We start from the raw sequence: 24,074 nt of genomic DNA, 5'->3' as shown, positions 1-24,074 counted from the left end.
AAACTTGTTTTGTGCTTTTGCTTCGACACACTTTAGTCTCTTCTTATCTTTATAAATGCTGAGCAGCACAGAGTCCAAGGAAATAATACTGACTGGATCTGAGTAGACCTGAGAATCACTTGAAAGCTACTGTTCATCCACAGTAAGAAAAAAAAGAAGAGAACCTTTACATGAACAAGACTGAAATGAGGTTTGTAGCTATATTTCACTTTGGCAAATATCATGCATTGAGTATCATACAATAAGTACCAGAGATGGTTTCTTAGTGCAACGATACAATGAGTGCATGCGTGTATGTTGAATATTTTAACACTGTGGTCCCTTTTGAATATACCTAATCACAACATAAATTACATTTTCATAACAAAATGGTAGCACATAAAATAGGTTTAGTATTAAGGTAGAGTATTCAATGACAGAACAAAGAGTTAAGTAGTTTAGTTTCAATACCATGTAAAAATTTTAATAAACAAAATAAGTGCTGATGACTTGGATGAGAGAAAATAAGTCCTTCTTCCCTCCAAAGAGGCTTAGAGCAATGTCAGGTGACAAAAGTCCAGCATTGTAGTCTCAGTTCTGTTTGAAAATCATGTCACATCACTGGATATTAAGATAACTAAATCAAGACTGAGAGGTAAGTTGTTCCACTTTGCACTCCACCTTTCACCGTGTTTTCTCATCACGTCCCGTCACTTTTCGAATCCAGGAGCTGAAGGCGGAGACTTTGGTGTAGACACCAGGGGACTGTTGTGTCCTGCAGGCGTGACCCCAGGAGGTGACCCCGTAAACCACCCAACCCCCTCCTGGGCGCTCACACACCAACGGACCTCCACTGTCACCACGGCAACTGTCCACACGCCTCTCTGCCTGGATGCTGCCGGCACAGAGCATGCGGCTTGTGAAGGCGCCGTGGAAATGCTCCTGGCAATGGCGGCGGGGCAGAAGGGACAGGGAGGCCTGCTGCAAGGTCTTGGAGTATGAGCGGCCTGAGAAACAAGAGAGACGCTTGTGTGAGTCAAACGATGATGCCAAGGTTTTACAAAAGGTGTTTTTTTTCTGCTGCCACTAATCCATCCATCATTTATATATCTTCTACCCACTCCCATCAAACTCAGGGTTTTGAATGAATGCACAGGGAGAACATGCAAGCTCCAAAGTAAAAACCCAAGCTTGCAATCATGACGGGAGCCTTCTCAGCTGCAGACTGCCATTCATATCATCAATATCTACAACAATCATAACCCCCAGTGTCTTGGCTCTCCATTTTGCACTCATGACACTTTTCCTGATGATAGATGGTGATAATGTGACTTCTATATTGTGAGCAGCTCTCTGACATTTTAGGTCGAGAGTGAAATGTCTGCCTACCTTTTGGATCGAGTGTCATGACATTTGGTACAGACAGTTATGTCCCAGAGGATGAAATGTATTTGAAATCTGTCATTTTGTGCCTTCACCGGGTGTTTGATTTATGCTGTTGATTTAGCTGACAACAAAAGTTGGGTGAACCAGACACAAGCTGTATTCTGCTTGTAAATGTTTGTTCAAGCATTTGATTAGGATTCCCCTATTTGCTTCTCCTTCCCAGCTGGGAATGAGGGCCTGGGGTCTTCCCAAGACCTCCTGAAGAAATGACATTTCTTAGTTGGTGTGGGAAAGGATCAGGGTACAACCAGAAGAGCTGGAGAGGCATGAGGCTTGGATGTCTTGGCTTATTTGCTCTAGAGTCTAAACATTTCCAGTGCAACCCCATGTGGACTGAGTGTGAAAAGATGTATGGATGGCTTTTGGTGAATTCATATTTAATCTTCCTTTTCTGGTCAGTATACAGTAGACTGCGTTTGAAGGATGATTCTTATTTATCAGTGTAATCATGGGCATTAGAGGGATTTAACGTTCAGTTTGGAGGCTTTTGGCAAAGAATGAGTCCAGCTTTATTTCATTACACAATGATTCCGGGTCCGTGTCCCTCTCTTTTGTTTTTAATCCGATTGTCTGGCATGCAGAGCATCGGCTAGCAACCGCTAGCAACAAGCAGCATAGACACAGGCATTAACTGTCTTGGCTTTCCAAAATTGCAACAGTGGAATACACCCAACTAAGTGAGTGGAGGCCACTACTGAAAACCGATCCTGTGTCGTGACTGGTGTGTTTCCTTTTTTTTCTTCTCTTCCTCTGATGCCGTCTATGACCACACAATGTCATTAACTATCCACGGCAGTTTCAAGTTTTATGTTTGTGTGAAATGAGCTTGCGTGGGTGATATCGGAGCGGCAGATAGACAAACATAAACAGCTGTACAAAGCAGACACAGCGCCTCAAGTCAAATAGCAGCCACCCAATATCACTATCACTGAACAGCCTGTGTTGTCTCAGTAAAGTAAACTAATAAAAACGCTCTCTCCCATCCACTCACCCAAGACACACGAAACATCCACATTTTATCACACATGAATTCCCTCGTCACAGGGGATACTGACGGACGCTTCACGGTCAGGAGTGCATGCTTCTGCATGAGCGTGCACTGTGACCTTCCTTGGCTCTTTATGAAGTCGCTGCGATGAATGACATCAGCATGTAATTTAAAGATCACTTTCAGATGTGTGTCTGTGTGTTCAATCAAGGGTGGGTGAACAGACACAGATGGCCTCAAACAAGCGTAATTGAAGTGAAGGATTGACCTTTAAAGCTGTCCTTTGCATTTATGCTCTCTTTTAGTCACGTCTAGATTGATTACAGCACTTCTTTAAAACCGAGGTTTGTGTTTATTGCCAGCTGTCACAATAAGGTTTTAATCACATTATGCATATTTACGATGACTCATTTCTACTGGAGAGGTTTTTAGTTGACCTAAAGAAAGTGTGACTGGATCTTGGAGGCAGTTCGAGGGAGGCGCTAAGGAGAGAGGTTTCGCAACACACCTGAGTCCCATCAGGCATTAATTACCTCCCTCCTCTCTCATAGTAGCAGGCTGGGGTTTATAAGGAGGACATGCAGGAGGAAGGGGGAAGAACAGCCTGAAAAGGCACATGAATGAACAACCAACAAAAGTGAATGGTCAATCTGAGCCAGCCAGCATGTGTTGGAAAACAATAGCATGAGTCTCTTTATTAGTTTCAAAGACAAAACAAAACACCTGACACAAATTCATAGGTTAACAAGCACAGATTTTTTTTACATCCCGTAATCCTAACTTATATATAATTAAAACTGTCGCTGCAGTCAGGATTCATGCTGAGTTATTTTTTTTAAGAGTGAGTCTGGAAAAAGGACGAGTTTGCTACATTAACATCAGATTGAGCTAAAACAAACATTACATATATTTGTTTTGTGTAAACATTGTTAAAATATTGTCCAAAAAAAATTCTTATTTTCCATGTACATTTTATTTCTTTTCTCTTCTTGCAAAATTGGCTGAAATGTCATTGAGCCATCCTGCTCCTCCAGGCATTCACTCATTCTGCATCCAGTACAAATGCATATGCAGCAAAGCTTAGCTGCACCAACAGATGCTGGCTCAACCTTGCAGGGGTGTAATGCATGATGTGCTGTATTCAATTCTGGAGCATGCCCCATCCGTTTTGAAGTACTTTTACTGGTAATATTGTATATATAGTTATTAATGTGTTACTGTAACACATTAATCACAATGCCTTTGTAAAATAAAATTAAATCTGAGAGACCAAACATGTTGATGTATTGTAAGATTTCGATCTAAAAATGTGCAATATATCATTCGCAATTTCACTTCACAAAGTGAAGTCAGTGCACTTTGCACTCCCAGTGATTCACTCACTACTCTAACACACTCACTCATTCTTACCTGTGTCACCCCAGCCAGTAATGTGGCAGTTGCTGGCTTGTTTGAGGACTCTCTCTTTCCTCATGGGCAGACAGGCGGGAAGGACATGGCGGCTGAATGACACACACTCTGCCGGCATCTGGCCCACTGCCCCCGGTGACAGACGAACCAAGGCCAGATCGTAATCGTTACTATGGGAATGGTAGCTGGGGTGGAGGACGATCTGTTCGACACCGTACTCCTCCTCATACTCTTCAGGGACGAGGGAGTGGTAGTCGCCCACTCTTATTTTATACTGCTTGGTGTTGTTTCCGTACCTACACAGGAAACATTGAGAAGGATCATTAGATATGCTGGGTGTGCTGCAACCCCCTTGTTGACACTTAAACATAAGCAGGAACATTTCAACCTTTGGCAGCAGACACCAAAACAGAATGCTACAGTTCAACTCACTGAGGCCACTGAAAACACCAGTAAAATTCTCTAACATTTTAGTAAAAATGTTTAAAGCGGAAGTAAGGGATGCCGTCAAGCTGAAGAAGGAGTCCTATCCGGCGTTGTTAACTCATAGGACCCCCGAGGCAGCTGATAGGTACTGGCAGGCTAAGCGTACCGCAGGCTGCCGTGGTGGAGGCAAAAACTCGGGAGGAGTTGGGAAGGCCATGGAAATTCTGGCAAACCGTCCGGTGCCTCAGGTGGGGGAAGCAGTTTTTCACTAACACTGTTTACAGTGGTGGTGGGGAGCTGTTGACCTCTTTGCAGATGACGTGGTCCTGTTGGCTTCATCAAACCAGGACCTTCAACGTGCACTGGCACGGTTCGCAGCTAAGTGTGAAGTAACTGGTATGAGGATCAGCACCTCTAAATCCGAGACCATGGTTCTCCACCGGTAAAAGGTGGCCTGCCCCCTTCAGGTCGGTGGAGAGTTGTTGTCCCAAGTGGAAGAGTTGCAGTATCTCGGGGTCTTGTTCACGAGTAGGGGGAAAATGGAACGACGGAAGATCGACAGGCTGATCAGTGCAGCGTCTGCAGTTACAGTATGTGGGCGTTGTATCGGCCTTTCATGGTGAAGAAGGAGCTGAGACAAAAGATGCAGCGCTCGATTTACCGGTCGATCTACATTCCTACCCTCACCTATGGTCATGAGCTATGGGTCATGACTGAAAGAACGAGATCCCGGATACAAGCGGCTGAAATGACTTTCCCCCGTAGGCTACCCTTAGAGATAGGGTGAGGAGCTCAGTCACCAGAGAGGAGCTCGGAGTTGAGCCGCTGCTCCTCCACATTGAGAGAAGCCAGCTGAGGTGGCTCGGGCGTCTATTTCGGATTCCCCCAGACGCCTCCCCAGGGAGGTGTTCTGGGCATGTCCCTCCGGTAGGTGGCCTTGGGGCACACCTAGGACACGCTGGAGGGACTGTTTCTCGGCTGGCCTGGGAACGCCTTGGGGTGCCACCGGAAGAGCTGGAAGCAGGAAGTGTCTGGGGCGAGGGAAGTCTGGGCATCCCTGCTTAGACTGCTGCCTCCACCTCCCAGCCCCGGATAAGCGGTAGACAATGGATGGATGGATGTTTAAAGTCTCATAATGGCAATATTTGGGGTATTTTCACTGTTAATTCCAGACAAAAATCTAAATGCATCAGTCCATCAGTTCTGATGAGCATGGCTGAGTCACCATCAGGCCGCAACCTCCATTCAATACTTCTCAGAGCAAAACACATTCTAACTTGGACAGCAACTGAGGCCAACCAGGGCAATAAATCTGCCACTGTGTCCGCGTATTATTGTATTTATATTCATAAGGTGACATATCAGATTGCACTCAATTATCTTGTCCTCGATGTTTGGTCTTGAGATGCAAAAGGAGGGGCAGATAGGAGAGGAGTAGGGTGAATCCAGGACAAAGATGAGGTAAGTGAGATGAAGGATGCCTTTCGACTTAGCCAAATGTCTGTGTCAAGTTACATACGGTGGAGTGTTTCCGGAAAGATTTCCTGGCCTGTGAATGCCAGTGTTTCTGGCAGAGCAAAGGCACTGCTGACCAACCTTATAAGTCAGTATACACAGACACACAGACACACAGACACACAGACACACACACACACACACACACACACTGGTTTTATCAATACAAAGCTAAAATTGCATTTGTAATGTGGTTGTATCAGACTGAGGTCTGATTTAGTGCTACATGCTAATCTGAGGATCACAATGGACCTTTAAGACATTATTGTTGCTTTGAGCAGCTGACAACCTGAGTGTTATATTAATATTGGCTGAACTCCAAAACTGTAGTTACAGATTATAAATAGGTTTAATATGTTGACAGAATGTGACCATTGACCAGAGGTCGATATTTATCAAGCTACTAATGCCAGTGTTAGGAATGAGGAAATATGATCATGCTGTTAACTTTAATAGTTGGACATAAACATATCCCCATTATATTATCTGTGCATGTGTACAAACTGGACCATAGAAGAATTTGAAATACTTTTTTTTTTTTCTGCACAGCACAACTGCAGGGCTCTATTTGTTTTGGTCTGTGTTTATCACCGGACTTGTGTGTGAATGTGTCACCCTGTTTTGGTCACTATTAATGAAAGGTGACACTTGAAAGGTGGAAGTCCCTATCTTGGTCTAGACTCTACGTCCTCTGGCTTGCATGCAGCAAATTACTTTTCAGAGCTGTCATAGCTGCGTTCAAGTACTTGCAGGACTGAGGACTGGCATGCGCTCAGGCAGTCAACATTGTTGTGTTGCAAATTTCATGTCTGACAACATCACTGACATGTTCCAATGTGATATTTAAGTGACATTTAGCCAATCTGCAGTAGTCTGCTGGGCGACCATTGTAGATGTTGTTCACATAATGGCGCTGATAGAAGATTTTCACAAGCTGCAGTCTATTTTTGAAACCCACTTAACATTAAAAGCCAAGCCCGAGGCACCTACTGTAGGTCACACAATCATACAATGTCTATGTTCTGCCATTGTGAAGAGCAGCCGACATGCAACCACAAGATTATTCTGTTAAAGACATGCCTACATTTCAGACGGGCAACTATAATACCTATTGTGCAGTTTTTAATCCCTTATCACTTAGTAAGAACCAAATTAACAATTTAATTCTGCGATTGCAATGTTTATCAATAAATCACTTTATGATTAACTACTGATTGGTTAGTGAGACATCTTGATTGCAGGATCTGGAGATGTCCCATGTGTGTCATAATGAAGAGGGAGTTGGCAGTTTCACATAATACAGATGAGGTTTCCATATAACAAGTTTAGCTCTGACAATGTAGCCTGGGAATGGTTCAAGAAATGGCACTGGAAAGGTTAGAAAGAAAGACTGCTTCCTCCTTTTAATGTGGAAACACCAGAATTTATAGTGGCAGAGCTGCCGAGGCCCGTAAGAAGTTATGGCTCTCTGACCGAAACTCAAGAACTATAGCTAAATCCTGATAAGACAAACCAAAGGTAATTATTGTTAAAATGCAACCAGAGTGATTTAACTAAATAAAGATGAAAAACAGACTATGGTTGGTGTAAATTGTCTTAAGGTTTTTTTCTCAGTTATCTACTGCATGCATTCAGGGAAATATTTCAGAAGCTCCCAATAGAGGCCCCTTGGCCTGGTGAAGTTGAGATTAAGTACTTGCCTGGGCTTTTTGCTACCGACACCACAATCACAGCCAAGGCACCATTGATTCATGATCACTTCATTAAGTTTCTCAGGACTTTGCCAGACGTAAATCGTGCATGTCGTATTACATCCATGTACACACATGATATACCTGAGTTTGGACTGAGTTCAAACCTAAAACTAAATCATCACCCTAATGGTTAACATGTTTAAGCTTGAAGAAACAGGCATTGACAAATGCATGCACAGGCATACTTGAGTTTCCATGAATGCAAATAACTTTTAAACTATAACACATGCAATCACACAATAGTTGCATGTGTTGGTTTTAGCCATGGAGGTGCAGTTTAACCTTTTGAAGCAGTGCGCAGATGTGAGGACCCAGCAGGTGTCGATGAGAGTTGCTCCACATACCAACCTCCCATCTCCTCGAGAGCCTCGCAAACGAATGGCAGCCTGCCATGGCCAGCCTCCCCTGAATACATATAGACACACAAACACAGGCATACATGCATAGAGACACACATAGTTATAAAAATACACACATTGCTCACAAAAACAGTCATACAACATTACAAGATAGGTGGCCGACATCTTAATAGCCACATGTTATTCATGTAAAGGTTTACATAAATACAAGGATTTACTTTATTCTGTTAAGTACAAACAATCGACAAACTACAAAGTTGCCCTTTCTTTCCCTCTGCTTCGAAATCAAACACATTTTTATTTTAATTCAAGCACAATTTTAGATTTGATCAGGCAAAAGCCTGATGAAAATATCTCCACATGAGTGTCATTCTGGAGAATGTTCTGCATGTTTTAGACATGTTCTTGCTCTAACACACTTAAATTCAATCAATGTATCATTATCATCATCAAGCCCGCAGAAAGCATAATGAGTCATTCATAACAATCAGTAGTAATAAGCAGAAATACAATGAAAACAGGGAGGAGGACCAATACTTTACATGAAAACCGTTCTTGAGTTCGCAACAAGCAGAAAAGCATATTTTGACTTTTGCATATTCTCACAATTAAAAAAAATATTTGCATGTAGCTTCGAATCGACTGTTTTCAATCCAATAAACCACTATTCTTTGCTCCATATGTCATTGGGAGGCCTGCTGTGCCGTTATTAATCCCGGCTGTCCTTTTCAGCTCACCTCAGAGAGTTCTCTCCGCCTATGATTCGCCGTTGGCGAGTGTGTACAAGCCGCAGACCACAAATTGAGTTGACAGGATCTGACAGAGACAAAAGAGGAACGGCTGGTTGTGTATATGAGAGTGTGTAGGAGGGTGATGATTACTAAACCATACATTTCAGCTCAGATTCCGCTCTTATTAAATATTTAGACTGGTCAGAAACATAATAAAGTAAAAAAAAAATAGAAAATGTGATGAGATAAACAAAGAAATTAAATAAATAAGAGATCACATGTATAGTCTGTGTGTCTGTGATGTTCAAATCTACAAGCCGGGGAGACAAAATACCATCCTGCTCTGGTTTGACTTTCAACAGCGTGTACATATGAGAGATATTAGCACATGGGCTGGTAATAAAGAGCACTGTGTGAGTCTGTCCTGATGTGTGACAGACAGGGTGAAGCAATAACATAAGCTCTCTACAATTTACCATCTGGTTTTACACTTGACAGATGCCCCACACTTTCTTCTTAAAATCCTACATCTTCCCATTAGTTTCTGAAAGTATATGGCACAATGGAAGTGTTTGATAAACATGTTACAGCATCAAATGAGCTTTGTATAAATCACAGAGCCTCTATTTATTTTCAGAGAAACATCAAGTGAAAAACAGCCCTGACAAATTGACTGACCTTTGATCTCTTGGTAGCTGGGCTGCCATTCACCGTAGTCACATATGACCCCGGCATCCTCACTGTGTCGACAGTTGTGTGTGCCCGGCACCTGTTTGATGCAGTCGGCTAAGGATCGCTCCTCGCCACTACACTTCACATTGTCCACATGGATGGGTCCCGTTCCTTCCCCGAAGTACGCCATCACACGAGCCTTTGCAATACCGCTGCAGAGTATAGACAGATCAGTCTTTGTTTTCTTAATCATATAAAACTAGTTAAATAACACAGCTCTAACTGTCAGAATGGTCGACTTGCATGGGTTGAAAATCTGGCAAAAGTACTAAAGAAGCTTTATCCATATCAGGAAAAACAAAATATAAATGCATGGCCCACACTGTATGACCTGAATCTTTGAAATGGTGACTTTTGTCAGTGGAACCAACATGAGGAGCCATCAACATTTTTGAAGCAGCGATAGCAAACTGTGTGTCCCTTCATTTCAAATATTTATTTTAATCCAAGCTCCAAGAGTATATGTAATTTAGCCAACAGATTGTGTTACACCATGAATGTAACAAACAAAAAATGAGCTCAAGGTCTTTACCCATGCCAATACCATGCTAAAAAAAAAAAAATGTATATTGATTCTGAACTTCACTTTACATAATAGAAAGAAGCCAACAGTGAGGTGTGTTTCCCGCTCTTTATTTGTGTTAGAAGATAGACTGCAGCATTTTTAAGACTTTTCCAATGAACTGCAGCTTGTGACAAATCTTTACTGTTTAATGCTGTAATGACATTTTGAACCTGTTCCCTGGATCGTTTTTTTGGTTTGTTCCTGTTTGGATGAGCTTCTTTATGTATGTTTTGGAACCCACGTTACATCTAGAAATGCCGCCAAAGTAAGTCAATAGAGAGTTGAGAAGATACAATAGCTGTCTGTATGTGACTTCATAAGCTTTGGTGGTGATGACATATTGGTTTAGCTGTTACGGTTTGACATTCTCAGGCTGTGATGCAAACCATGTCAATGAACTTGACAAATCTGATAAGAAGCAGCGTTTGTAATATTGTCTCACCTCTGACTTTAATTAGGAAATACTGAACATACATACACGCACGTGCACACACACAGGTTGCAATTGTGCAGTTGTTTATATTTGGGCTGCAACTGTGATTTTAATCAAGATTGATAGATAACTGCAGGAGAGGGTCTTGAGTTGCTTCCCTGAAGCCTGCTGGGTGACAGGTCTCGTATCCTCCGTCATCCACTGGGGATCTCATGTCTCTGTCTGAGACATCTCATGTTGTATCTGTGTCTCTCTAACGGCTCCCTGAGCTGTGCTCAGCATATAGAGGGTGAACCTCAGAGTCGCTGGGAGTTAAACCTTCAGACTGACATCATGCCTGTATGCTGTGTTTCTGTAGCAACACAGCTTTAATATAACAAATGTTAAAAAGCAACTTGGTCTGCTTGGATAATCACTTCAGAACTAGGAAAGTGGAGTAGGGCGGTTTTTCAGTAATGCATGTCATGCCCAGTGATCATAAATGTTCTCTGGAGTCAATCATTATGGATGATACTTTTCCATAAGGCATTTTCCAAAGTGCATCAATTTTTATTAGTGGGATGGAGAATTTATTTAAACTGAACAGACTGGTTGTAGACAGGTGGACTCTTGGCAAACCTTAACGCAGCTTTTAGATAAGAACTCTTTTTATGTTATGCACAGCAGAGGTGTCAAATATATGGCTGCAAAGGTGAAAAAAAAAAAAAAAAAAAAAACCACACACAAAAAAAACAATCAACCACAGGGTCTGTTTCAGTCCACTGAGGTTACACTGTTATGTGTAATGGACATAACACAACTGTGAGATCCGGGGCCAGGGAACAGAGGTACAGTAATGAAAACTACCATGTTGCTTCAGCATTAAAGCAGTACTCTAAAGATCTTTATAAACACATGCATGTGATGATAGAGAACTAAAACAGAGGAATTGACTTTTACACATATTGACAGTAACTAACTCTTTATTATCTGTGTCTCTAATTATTTACAATACACACAATGCAGCCCATTTGCCTCACACCAGGTAGTACATTTTGGTTTAATCCAAACTACCTGTCCAGTGTGCAACCTGCCTTTGTCTGTAGTCAGATGGCCCCGAGACCCTGAGTTGGATTAAGCTGTATAGAAAATGAATGGATGGGATATATTATCTATACTGTATTACCAAAATGAAACATCTCATTTTATATAAACTGCAGGTGTAGCCAGGTGTGAATTGGAGGCTTTTTTAAATCTCTGCAGCCTGCAACATTTGTTTTGTGGTCTTGTATTTCATTTTGTCTCCAATACATCAATACAAAACCTTCTGCTTTTTGTCACCAATCCCACACTGAATATGTGTCATAGTTTTGGAGGCATTGGCATGTATAAAGGTGCTAATTTTGGATTTATATTTATATTTGTATTGATTATATGATTATAACTATATATATGATTTATGTGTAGTTCTGATAACATTTCGGTAATACGTGTGTTACAACGAAAAAAACCAAAAGACTTCTACTACACCACTATTCTCATTATCTATTAAATGGTGTGCAAACCCAGTTAACTGACTTTGCAAATGTAAAGGTCCATGGGAATGCAGAAAGATGTTTGGTGTTTGTAACAGTCCAGATTCTTCTCAGGTCATTTCTTCAGGGTCACTCTGGGTCAAACTTAGTGCCTTTAAATAAAACCTGCATGAAAGTGCATGTGTGTGTGTGTGTGTGTGTGTGTGTGTGTGTGTGTGTGTGTGTGTGTGTGTGTGTGTGTGTGTGTGTGTGTGTGTGTGTGTGTGTGTGTGTGTGTGTGTGTGTGTGTGTATGTGTCAGTGTATATTTTGCTTTATCACCACCCGAGCGACCTCTAACCCCTGGGGATGCCCTGAATGTCGTGATGTTTCACCACACCCTGTGGGAGACAGAGTGACGGTCCTAATATGGCTTTAACATGCCTTTTAACAGGCTTCATTTGACTCTCACACTTATGCACTCCAGATGTGGCTTTCATCTAAACACAGATGTGTCACAGAAAGTTTTTTTTTTGGTGGGGTGGTGTGTGTGTGTGTGTGTGTGTGTGTGGGGGGGGGGGGACTATCCTGTGTTGAGGACAAAAGGAAGGACATGAGGAGTTTGTTTTGGTCCACTTTTCCCCTGCCGTCATTGCTGTCATTGTTGAAGAAAATGACTCAGTAAATAGACATAATGTAAGGCAGGTTGTTGAGACACTCACTGCAAATAGATTCTTTGTACAGTTGACCTGCTCTATAATTAGATGTTTACCTTGGCGCAAGGAAAAGGGCAAAGATAAAATCACCAATAAAGCCAGTTGGCAGCTTACCAAGGCTCATAAAAAGTGCTTCAAAAGTTCAGCACACGATCTGAAAAGATCAATTAATTCAACGTATCAATCCAAAATCTTTCAGTAGTTGAAGCGGGAAGTATTTCTTAAGTGAAATAGCTCAACATTTTCAGACATGTGTGGTGAAGTGTGAGGTGGAAAGAAATAGATTGAGAGATGGAGAGATAAAAGTCAGAAAAAATGAGTGCGAGCATAAAACAGATGCCAACCGTAAAACTTTGTGATGGTTTTAGCAAATGGTGTCGGCAGTCTGGTTTCACTTAGGTGTGTAAAACGTATCAAGCAATCGCATAATGCCACGACGAAAAACGAAGCTCCTCTCCCAGACCTCACTGCCTTTCAAACATCCTGAGCTTTAAAAAGACTTCAAATAAAAACTGATAAGAGTCAGTCTGAGATTAATTTGTCAGGAATGAGACTGTGAAGTGATATTGTGCTGTACTGCCACACATGTTGTGTTGTCATAGATGCACATTTGAGACTGCTTATTTAGACATCCAGTTAATGTGGGAGACAGTCAAAAATTATGATTTGAATTACAGTTAAACATAATTACCACTGGGTTCCATTTGCATGTTCTCTCTGTGTGTGGCTTTCTTCCGGGCACATTTGTCACATGCATGTGAGGTTAATTGGTGACACTAAATTGCCCCAGGGTGTAAATGTGAGTGTATGGTTGTCTGCCTCTCTGTGTTTGCTCTGTGATGGACTGGTGACCTGTCCAGGCTGTATCATACCCTTGCCCATAATATAATTACAAATATGATACAAATACACACAGACATAATCAGTCAAATATCAATGCTATTAATAGATTAAAGTTCATTAAAAACCTGTGAGTTAGCACCACTCTTTAAACTTGAATATTTGGGATTTTTTTGGGGGGTGGTAATAATTACTCCATCTGACTTGCACTTTTCACTGTTTTCTGTCTTCCTTAATAACTCAATGATTCACAACCCTCCGAACACCCTCACCATCCTTACCATGGTAAAAACAACTTCACGACTTTAGCACCTCAAAGTGTTTTAAACTGTTATTGACATTTTCCAGTTTACAGAGAGCTGTAATGCAGACAGGTAGAACTGGTGATCTTGGATGGAAAGTCAGCCTGCTCTATTACCTTAGCTAAAGCCCTTGGGTTTCCATAATATGTTGTTACTGGAATGCTGCCCAAAGCCACAAATATTTCAAAGAAGTTGCGCGCACATGCATGAAAATACTGCACATATGTACGTACCTGTAGCCCAACTGTCGGCACACCACCTCCGCATCATGATCAGTCCATCCATCATCACAGACGGTCCCCCACTGACCGGAAAGAAAGAGCTCTACCCGGCCTTCCCTTGGACTTTCTCCTCCCACGACTCTTATTGGCACATCTGAAGACACAAACACGGCCGCATTATACAATTTAGACTGACAATACAAAGACTTAACTCACTGGCTCCGATTTATTCCTGTTCACTGAAGCTACACAAAACCCAGAGTCTAAAACTGCTTAAAGGCACTAAACACATACTCTTTAGTAAACCTGATCCTGCAGGCGAACACGTATAATGAATGAAGGCATGTGCATGCATGTTCTCTCTTAAGTAGTAGCAGGAACACCTGTCTGTTTTGTTGCACGACACCGCCTCATTTCCTCCTCTGTGAGTATGTGTATGTGTGTGTGTGCGTGTCCACTGTTCATTGTTTTTTTGTTTGTTTTTTAACTGCAGCCACTCTGTGAAAACACTGTCTGTTTTTGCTTGATTCCAGCTTTTTACACACTTTCTCTCTTGTGTTCCCTCGCTTCTGAATGCTTTTCACTCACAGGGGCAATGAAATCAGCCTGAGCCTCACGTTAAAACAATCCATTAATTGTCTGCAAACAGATGTCATCGACATGCAGACACAAAACATTTGAACACACAAAAAAACTCTTTAAAATGTGTACTGAAGCGTTTCTCATCTGTGGACAGTGTCAGGATCAGTTCACACACTTGCCAAGTGTCATGTCAAACTGAATTATTTGAATCAACCCATGTACGTTGTTAAACTCGTTCATGATAATGCTTTAACCATTTTAAGCATCATTTAACTGTTGCATATATTATGAGCAGGATTTCTGTAACTTCACCATGGAATTATTCTTTGTGGCCTCACTGAACTGAGTGAGAAATGCCAGAATTGACACATTGTGTGAGTGCTTGTGCGTGTGGGACATTAGCATTGTAGGAGGGTGAGAGGGAAGGTCGGTGGAGTTGATTGTGGGAATGTTTACTTCTCAGTCGGGGCTGGCTATTGAGGAAATGCTCTTGTTTGTCGTCTTGCTCAGAAACACAAACAGTTTCCCCCTCCCCGAACATACACATGTCAAATTGTTTTTGCATCACTTTGAAGAAAATTACATTGGCTTGCATTCATTTTCTGCAAGGGTTACCTTTTTATTAGCCTTCCAATCCAACTTTGTTTTATGCAATGGATACTTTTATTTTTAGTCTGCACAATGTTTATCTGAGCACTAATCTAGAAAAACATGAACACAGAGAGACAGGAATACACACCCATGTACCATATTACAACTCTGATACAGCCCTAATGCGGTGATCTCTTACAGTAAAGAGTGAAAAAAGGGAGAGAGAGTTCAAAGCACTGCCTGCACTATGTCTGCTTTTTCCTTTTCCAAAAACAACATTGGCCGGTCTGCCCATTGCATGCTGAGGGGCTAAGAAGGGATTTGTGCATACACATAAACAATTACACACCAATACACAAAAAAGCCCACAGACAAATACCATGTAGTAATGACATAATTCTTTGGTACGGTGTTTGTGAGTTGAGAATGTCCCCCTGGCTCTTGCCAAACAGCAAGCATAAGCTTTCTAAAGCCACCAAATGAAAGAGCCATTACAGTGTGTGTGTGCGCTGTCTACATCAAACAATCCCACGCCTCCAACTTATCATCACTGAGGATATAAAAACCTTGCTGTGTCACGTCTGTGACATTGACCAGATTTATCAGACTTGTGTATATGTCACGTAACGGCAAGACAAATGGCAGAGACACAGTACAGTCTGGTGTGAAATCTGAGCCCTCACTCTCCTCCATCCATCCCTGTCCCTCTTCATCTTTATTGTTGTCTGACGGCTATGAACACAGCCCTGATTAATGGCGCTACCATTCAGCACTTCCCCAATCTGTCAGCAAGTTCTACCACCACCAAACTGCTCCATGTCTCTTCTTATAAAGTGGTGAGAGACGTGCAGGTCTGCGATGATGGCGAACTGCTCCTATGTTAAACGCACTCTCTGCTACCAGTCAGTTATGATTTTGCACTCTGGATTGAGTTTGGGCAAACATTTGCAAAAGCGTGCTTCATCATGATGATTTTACAACAAACCATGTGATCAGGGCCACACAAGCCAAATCGCAGCTTTGCTCATTAGAGTTAGCATCACTTACGTCAGCCCTTGTCTGTTGGCTTTCCTCTTTAGAAGTAGCCAGACCTAATTGACTGCAGGTTGAACCTGGCAGAGATCAGATTTCAGATCAGCCTGCACTTCCATTACCTGCGTTTATGAAGAGAAAGGAAACTGCATAGACGCTTTCATCATTTGATTTCCTGTTCCTCGCTGTCTAAAAAGCATAGTAGTATAGCTGGGGTTCTGCTTCTTTTCATTACTAATTCAATCCATTCAACCGCTTAATCTTGATACCCATTTTATCTGAACTCGGGTTGTCGACACTGAGTACTCCACCTACTTCCACTGATATAAAATCCTCACAGTTAAGTATTTTATTTTGTGATTCAATGAAAGTATTATATAATAGATATGATTCAATCTCACAATAGCTTTTTTTTAAACAGTTCTTCTGATGTACTCCACTTGCCATTTCAGTTTGCAACTACCTAAACAGAACACACACGAAATCTGAACAATTCAAGCCATAACTCACAATCGGCATTAAAAAAAAAAATCTGAAAATCAACACTGCTGGTACATTATGTGCAAATGAACATTGTGTAAAGAAGTTAAAATAGCCCCTAACCAGTAGCTTTTCTGGATAATGAGAGCAAAGGCTGCGTGTAGTATCTTCACAGTGTAATTAAAACCAGTGGAAATTACTTACTCTTACACAAGAATGTGGAGCACATCAATAATCAAGTTGAGCATTGCAGTAATCCAGATTAAAGAGATTAAGTCTTTTCATTTTGTGCCAATGAGGGATTTAAGAGTGGATTACTTATTTGTGATGATGCTACTACCATGAATTACACTTAGTAATACTGGAAAGGAGCCAACCAAGATTAAGGAGTGGGATTATGAAAAGAGAGGAATCTGAACTTTTAATTTATTACTATTTACTCAAAAGGTATTCCAAAGAGAACCAGTTTGGTAAATCTTCATTTGGATGGAAAATGAGAGCAGTTGAGGACTTAAAATCAGGAGCTCCTAATTCATATCATCAAATTTGTATCTGAGTTACAGCAGCACAAAATGAAATGCAACAAAAGATCAAGTCTCAAAAAGAAAGGGAAAGAAAGGTAGTTTTCATCATTTGACATTTGAAACAAATCATAGTGATATAAATGTGCATCATGATAATTTTCTGAAACACAAAAATAATTTGGGGAAAGAGAGATTAAAAAGGAAAAACAAGCATACAGTCACACATCTACTGTATGACAAATACTGAATGTGACCACATTGTATGGTGTCCTCGTGTTTCAGACAAGAAGTTGTTATCTGGAATCTTTTAATTGCGATAAGATAAAATGCCTTACTAGTTGGAAAGTTGTCTCCACTGCGTACAGGGCTGCATGCAATGTTAACATCTTCATGGTGTGTGCAGTCATGGTGGCGCCAATCTCTCTTGTTGCACAGCAGCAGACTGGGCTCCTTCCCTGTACAGCTCACATCATCCAAAAGAATTGGACCTGACGACACACCAAAGCGTGGGACGGGGGTGATGTCGAGTCCCTCAGAGAGCAGAGTCTCCCCTAACCTACAAGACAACACACACACACACACACACACACACACACAGAAATTGAAATTACACAAGTAAGACCTTATTGAGCAGTAAATGGGCATTCCATGTGAACATACAGGTATTGGCAACCTTCAGGTTACCTGTAGCCAAGCTGTCGACACACTACTTGCGTGTTGGAGTCCGTCCAGCCATCATCACACACTGTTCCCCACTGACCGTGGTAGAAGATTTCTAAACGTCCCTCATGGCTCCCTACTCCCCCGACTAGTCTAGTAGTACCATCTGGAGAAAATCAGAGACAGAGGGGGGAAAAAAACCAATGTCTTTTGTCATGAGTATAGCTTTGAAAATGCTTTTTACACTTCATTCGATATGTAGACTTTTCAGGAAATTGCATGTTATATTTATTTAATTTAACCTTGAAGACTGCTGTCTTGGCATATTGGTAACTTGGCAACATGTCAACCTGCTCCTTCTTTCCCACACTCTTTGTGCTGGCGGAGCTGTAGTCAGGCTCCATATTCTCAAGCATGGCCACTCTCCTGAAATCTAATTGGTTTTCTGTCTCTTTGAGTCGATTTGTCATTCGTCCTCCAAAGGAGATGTTTCGACTGGTCAGAAGGTGAGAATATTGTACATACAATAATAATTCAGTTTAAGTGCCCAGATACAGTGCTGAATGTGTTGTCTTCATTAAAAAAATGAATAAATTAGTTATTAGTTACTTATAGTGAGTCAAAATAACTGCCTGAGACAAATCTTTCATTTTAGGTAACAACCTCTTCAGGGTCATGGGTAAACACTGCTCTCCACCGAGGTATGGCTTGAATCTGTAGACAAGACATATCCTCCTGTGCAAAATTCCAGGGTATGTTTACTTTATCTTTAACCAGTGTTATGGAGTACTTAGTACATGTTTGTCTTACCTGTAAGGGGGATGCACGACACCCCTGCATCCTCCGAGTGCAGACAGTTGTGTTCTCCCCAGGCACTTTTTGGACACTGATCCAGAGTGAGCTCATTGCCTGTGCAGCGCACCTCGTCTAACCACACACGGCCTGAGCCCTTGCCAAAATGTGCCTGGCCCCATGCCCTTGCAACTCCGCTACAGAGAAAGGTAAAGAAAGTGAGAAGGTTTGCGCTGTAGTAATACTAACATAATGAAACTCAGATGTACAGACTGGCCTTGCCTTACAAAGCACAGGGTACACGATATTATCTTTGTTTATTTAGAAAATTAAACAGTATAACATGATTGTGTTTCAAGCTTATTATTTAGAGGCTTCTAGTCCCACAAATCCATGCAAAGATAATCATTGCAGCCCATTTACTGAGAGTATAGTGTTGCTAAATATGCATATCTCTGTGGTGCTAGAATTCATGCAGGAACAATGAGCCTGATTCACTATCTGACCCCCAGATGTTCTTTACTGCTCACTCCTCTCTCTGTGTGTCTGAATGGAAAGAATACTTGTCATACTTTTGGAGACAGAGGGAGAGAAAGATGACTGGACACCCACATTAACAGCTTCCTCCTCCATCTCTATTTTTCCCAACTTATACTTGCAGAAAAAGGCTAATTATTGGTCCTTAGAAATATGGCTGCATGCAATGACGTGTACATGCATTGCAATGCTTGTCGTGTCACCTCACCTGAGCCCCAGCTGTCGACACACCACTTCTGCGTCACTGTCGTCCCACTGGTCATCACATACGGAACCCCACTGTCCCGCATGGAACACCTCCACCGAACCCTCTAACTCTGATCGACCTCCTACTAGTCGAACTGGGAGCGTCACAGCAGCTGAAAAGCACAAAAATATACATTTGCAAATGTAAATGCCGTGAGCTTGAAGATTCTATGCAAAACAACATACATTTGTTTTGTTGCATTCATCTTGAAGTCTATATTGATGAAATCTTGATATTTAAAAACTTCTAGATTGCTCACTGGCAGTATCACACTCATGCAAACGTTTATCCATCCAACTCAATTCCAAATAAGGCGGGACTACCTTTCTGCTGAGTGCAGGTGACGGCTGCAGCCAAAGAACACTCTTCCCCATTCCAAGTAGACTTAGGACACTGTAGCAGGTCTGGCTCCTTTCCGTGGCAGTGAACTGCACTCCAATGGATCTTGGCTAAGCCTGACCGGAACAGTGGAACTGTACGAGCACGCCCTGAGACCCTAGGAGGAGGTCAATAAGCAAAAATGCTTGTTATAGTTATCTAAAAAGCCAAAACCTCATTAAAACCCAGGGTTCTTTATTAAAATGACTCTACTTTTATTAATACAAATACTCTTAGTTAGGTTAATTAAACTGAGCACCCGCTTGAACGTGGTCGTAGTAAGCTGGAGCTGCCGGCATGCTCATGATCTGTAGTTTGAAGGCCAGTTCAGTGAGCAGTTTCACACCCAGCAGCTTTCAATAAATGGCCATGTGAAAATCATCACCAGTGATTCCAGCTGACATATGGCTGACATTTGCCCTCCTCGCTCTCTGTTGTGAGCTTTCATTGACTCCTGTGTGAATATGCACATGCTGACATAAATGCACACAGTCATGCGTTCATGTCAGCTTGCGTGCCCTCACTGGTATTAGTGGCACCATGTGTAGCAAGTACACAGAATGTATCTGTCCTCCAGGGAGAGCAGGACTCTTTCGCAACCTTTTGGACCCCTTTTGTTTTATGTGCGCTGTCGATATTAGTAATCTGTATGCAGGCTTCCCCAGGGAGTTCCTCTCGCTTCACATCATCTCACCGCCCATCCAGACCACAAGACATATTTGTGTGTGGACCAGAAACAGACACAGGCAGAGAGCTAGGAACAACGCAAATAGCGGAGCACTAAAGGTATTTAAAATACCTCTGGGGAATGGAGGGGTGGAATGCAAGGGTCACGCAAAGAAATTTTAGAAAAGAGAAAGGAAAGAGGGTCTGCATGCATAAGTCTGAAGCGCTGCGAACTCCCTTGAAATTCACACCACTTTTCCATCAAACTGCATCTGTCAGACCTCAGAAGCTTATAGCAGATGGCAGATGGGAAATCCACTTGCACCTGTGTCTGTAAACATATGTGCGAGACAGACGACAGAGAACAGCAAACACTGAACATGTGCATATGAATGTGTGCTCTATCTCCCTCACCCTTTCCCCAGCTGCCTGCAGACCACCGCAGCATCTTCATCGCCCCAGTCGTCACTGCACACGGAGCCCCACACTCCTCCCAGGTACACCTCCACCCGGCCGTCGAGTTTGGACCGGCCACCTTGCAGACGCACTGAGCCTGAGATGGAAAGAGGGTTGGACAACCATACATGTAAAACAATACTGCTTGTGCAAAAAAAAAATATATATATATATATATATATATTCAAAAGAATGCATTAACCCAAGGGGGTTTCATAGTGTGATAGGATGAGCACCACCTCTCAGCCTGAACCACAGTATGCCAGTCTCTCCCATCTCTCAGGCTGCACATGCTTTATATCAAGGGACGTAGTTATATTTGGTTGGATTTTACATCTGTCAATGTCTTTCAAATTGTACAATATTAATTGTAAGTGCTTTAGAGATACACAACATAACTCTTCTTCTCTTGTGAGCCAAGAAGTGGCGCGTTCAATTCCATTCATTTTTACACCTGTGGTTTTTGCGCTTAACCTTATTTTATAAAACTATTAATTTCGATTACCCTCATAAACATTTGTGATGTCATGAAATATATAATATTTTGCCCTCCATATATTTGTACTTTTCATTAGGATTTATTTTGAAATAATTAAACAAAAAGAATGTTGCTGGAAAAAGGCATCCCCCTGCCCACCAAATACTTCTTACTGACCACATTAATATTACTAGTTGGTTAATTAAGCAGTGTAAAAATACATGGATAAGAAAATAGAAGCAGAACTTGATGCAAATACAGAAGTGTGGCTAAATATAAGTAGCATAACAAAAACAAGAGGCCTTCTGGATGTTTTGAAATGATTCGTTATGATCAGTAACTCAAAATGTCTATATAGTAATTACTATACTTTCTTACTTTAATTTAAATAGATTGAAAGACACTGAAAAGGCTTTATTTGCTAAACCTCAGTGAACTTACATGAGCTTCACAGGAGAGACATATACTCACATAGTGAGTGCAAGAATTAGTTGGAGTAATCTGGAGAGTGAGAAGGGCAACAGAGAAGCTCGGTGTTCATGTTTACTGTATGTCCCCATAAACAAGATATGTGCTTCATACTACCATCAGCATGTCTGAGATTGCTTTCAGGAACAGCCAGATAAAGGTTTTCCTCCTTTCGCAGGTGATACATGACTCCTTAACACACTGAATATTTACACCTCATATAAAGTTTAAAGGTCAATGAAAATTTGAATAATGCAGACTAATTCATCATATCAATTAACAGGAGAACATTTCTTTCCTGGCTGTGCTGACACACGGGCCAAGTCTAAAAATAACACAGACGACCTCTCATGTGCCACATGGAAATCACACTCTTACTTCTTTCACCACTCTGTCTAACTCACACTTCACTCTCATCAATCCAGAGTTCTACTTTTTAAGCCACTGGCTCATTTTATAATCTGATGATACTTGACACCAATTTCACAGTTCAGGTGTATGCTCACATTACAGCACAAATATTTTTATACCTGCTATCACATGCCCGACTCTCACGTGGAGAAGTGAAGGTGTGTCCCTTCTAATTACTTCAAGTTGGACTTGTAAGGTGAAGACATGGAACTGGAACGTGTCTGAACAACATGAATGCAGCTTCTCGTCGACACTAATACATTGTGATTATTATATGTACACAGCCGTGGGGCTGTCTTTTGTTATTAAAAAAAAAAAATAATAATAAATCATTAGTCCAGCTTCCAGTTGTCATTACACTTTAGTTATCGCTGCAGATTGTGACTGTGTTTAGTACCGTGCATGTTTTGTTGTCCAGGCCTGTGTGTTTACCTTGTTTACAGTCGCAGTATCCCCAGTCCACTCTGCCTTTCTGGTTCCTGAAGAAGCACCAGGGTCGGATCCTGCCGTCCGGGTTGCGGCAGTGGTTGTGCTCTCCGATCCCTTTCCCCGGATAGCGGTCCTCAAAGCCGGCCACCTCGGTCCAGTTCATGCACCGGGTGCCCGACTCGGTGACGTCCACGGCTCCCCGGTAGAAGGCGTCTTTCCCCCGGCTCCGAGCGCAGTCGGTGAATGGGTGGATGAATGAAGGGACACTGCTGGAGGAGCAGCGGCCGCTGATCGCAGCCAAAAGTGCCGCCGCTGCAGCGAGAAACGGCACCATCCTTTTTTCTTTTTCTTTTTTTTTTTACATGTGATTCGACGAACAGCTGATAACAGCACAGACGTCAGGAGCGGGTTTCATCAGCTGACGGCTCGGAGTGATCCGGCCTGGGCTCACCATCGCCCCGCAACACGCGGAGAGTGAGCAGCGCGAGCGCACCAGAGTCAAGCGCGCCGCAGATCGATGGTGCGCGCCAGACAAACCCTCCACACTAAACACTGGAACACTCAGCCCACCTTTACCGGATCTATGCCATGACAGGTTCTCCTTTCTTTCTTTTTTTTCCTCAGAAGTGATAGTCGTGGTACCCTAAGACTAATTTTAATTAAAGACGCTTATTTTGTGTTTATCATCTTTAATTTACACCACTATTTAATTTTAGTATATAGTGTGAAAACCTCCCAAAAGCCTGCAAACAATCTCAATATTTTTTATATTAGTTCATGTAAATGTGATAAAGACTGAAATGCGATTGGTTACATGTATTAATTTGGAATTTAGTTTAAAAAAGATTATATATATATATATATATATATATATATATATATATATATATATATATACATATATACACACATCGTGTGTGTGTGTGTGTGTGTGTGTGTGTGTGTGTGTGTGTGTGTGTGTGTGTGTGTGTGTGTGTGTGTGTGTGTGTGTGTGAGTGTGTGTGAAGGAACATGTTGTACCTTATTTTGAATTAATTAGACTATTACAAGTTATTTACAAGCAGTTAAATCATCTGAAAAAAAAATTCTAACCTTTAATTGAACATCTTAGTGAAATAACTATTTCTCCAAATCTTTAAAACCACTGTAACATAATTTTCCCTTCTTTATAAATGTAATGTATTTGAGGGATTTATGGTCTAATCCAGTGGTGTAAATAGATAAAGCCTGTGGGCCAAAATCAGCCTGCAAGAGGCTCCAATATGGCCAAACCACCCACAAGCAAATTGTAACTATAAAAAAAAAACAAAAAAACATAGGGTTTTTTGGGGGGTGTTTATTTTATAACAGTTTTTTTAAGAGTAGTGGACACAATGCAACACTGAGACCTGAGATCGGGATGAATGCTCACCTTGCTGCTCAAAGCCATGCTAT

General features: G+C 41.7%; 1 protein-coding gene across 1 annotated transcript; it reads right to left on the bottom strand.

Annotated features, from left to right (window-relative positions):
* Positions 1 to 255: 255 nt before the first annotated feature.
* On the bottom strand, positions 256 to 23,034 carry prss12 (serine protease 12). The gene is made up of 13 exons (XM_080518473.1): positions 22,644 to 23,034; positions 20,813 to 20,951; positions 19,678 to 19,850; positions 19,316 to 19,466; positions 18,589 to 18,767; positions 17,803 to 17,944; positions 17,454 to 17,674; positions 13,922 to 14,063; positions 9,287 to 9,492; positions 8,615 to 8,693; positions 7,801 to 7,923; positions 3,824 to 4,119; positions 256 to 986 (listed from the first exon to the last, which is right to left on the bottom strand). The coding sequence occupies exons 1-13, from the start codon at positions 22,972 to 22,974 to the stop codon at positions 664 to 666; spliced, it is 2,505 nt and encodes an 834-aa protein (XP_080374599.1). The 5' UTR covers positions 22,975 to 23,034; the 3' UTR covers positions 256 to 663.
* Positions 23,035 to 24,074: the final 1,040 nt, after the last annotated feature.

Source organism: Blennius ocellaris (assembly GCF_963422515.1).
Source record: "Blennius ocellaris genome assembly, chromosome: 3".
NCBI lineage: Eukaryota > Metazoa > Chordata > Actinopteri > Blenniiformes > Blenniidae > Blennius > Blennius ocellaris.
This window is presented reverse-complemented; position numbering and strand designations above follow the sequence as displayed.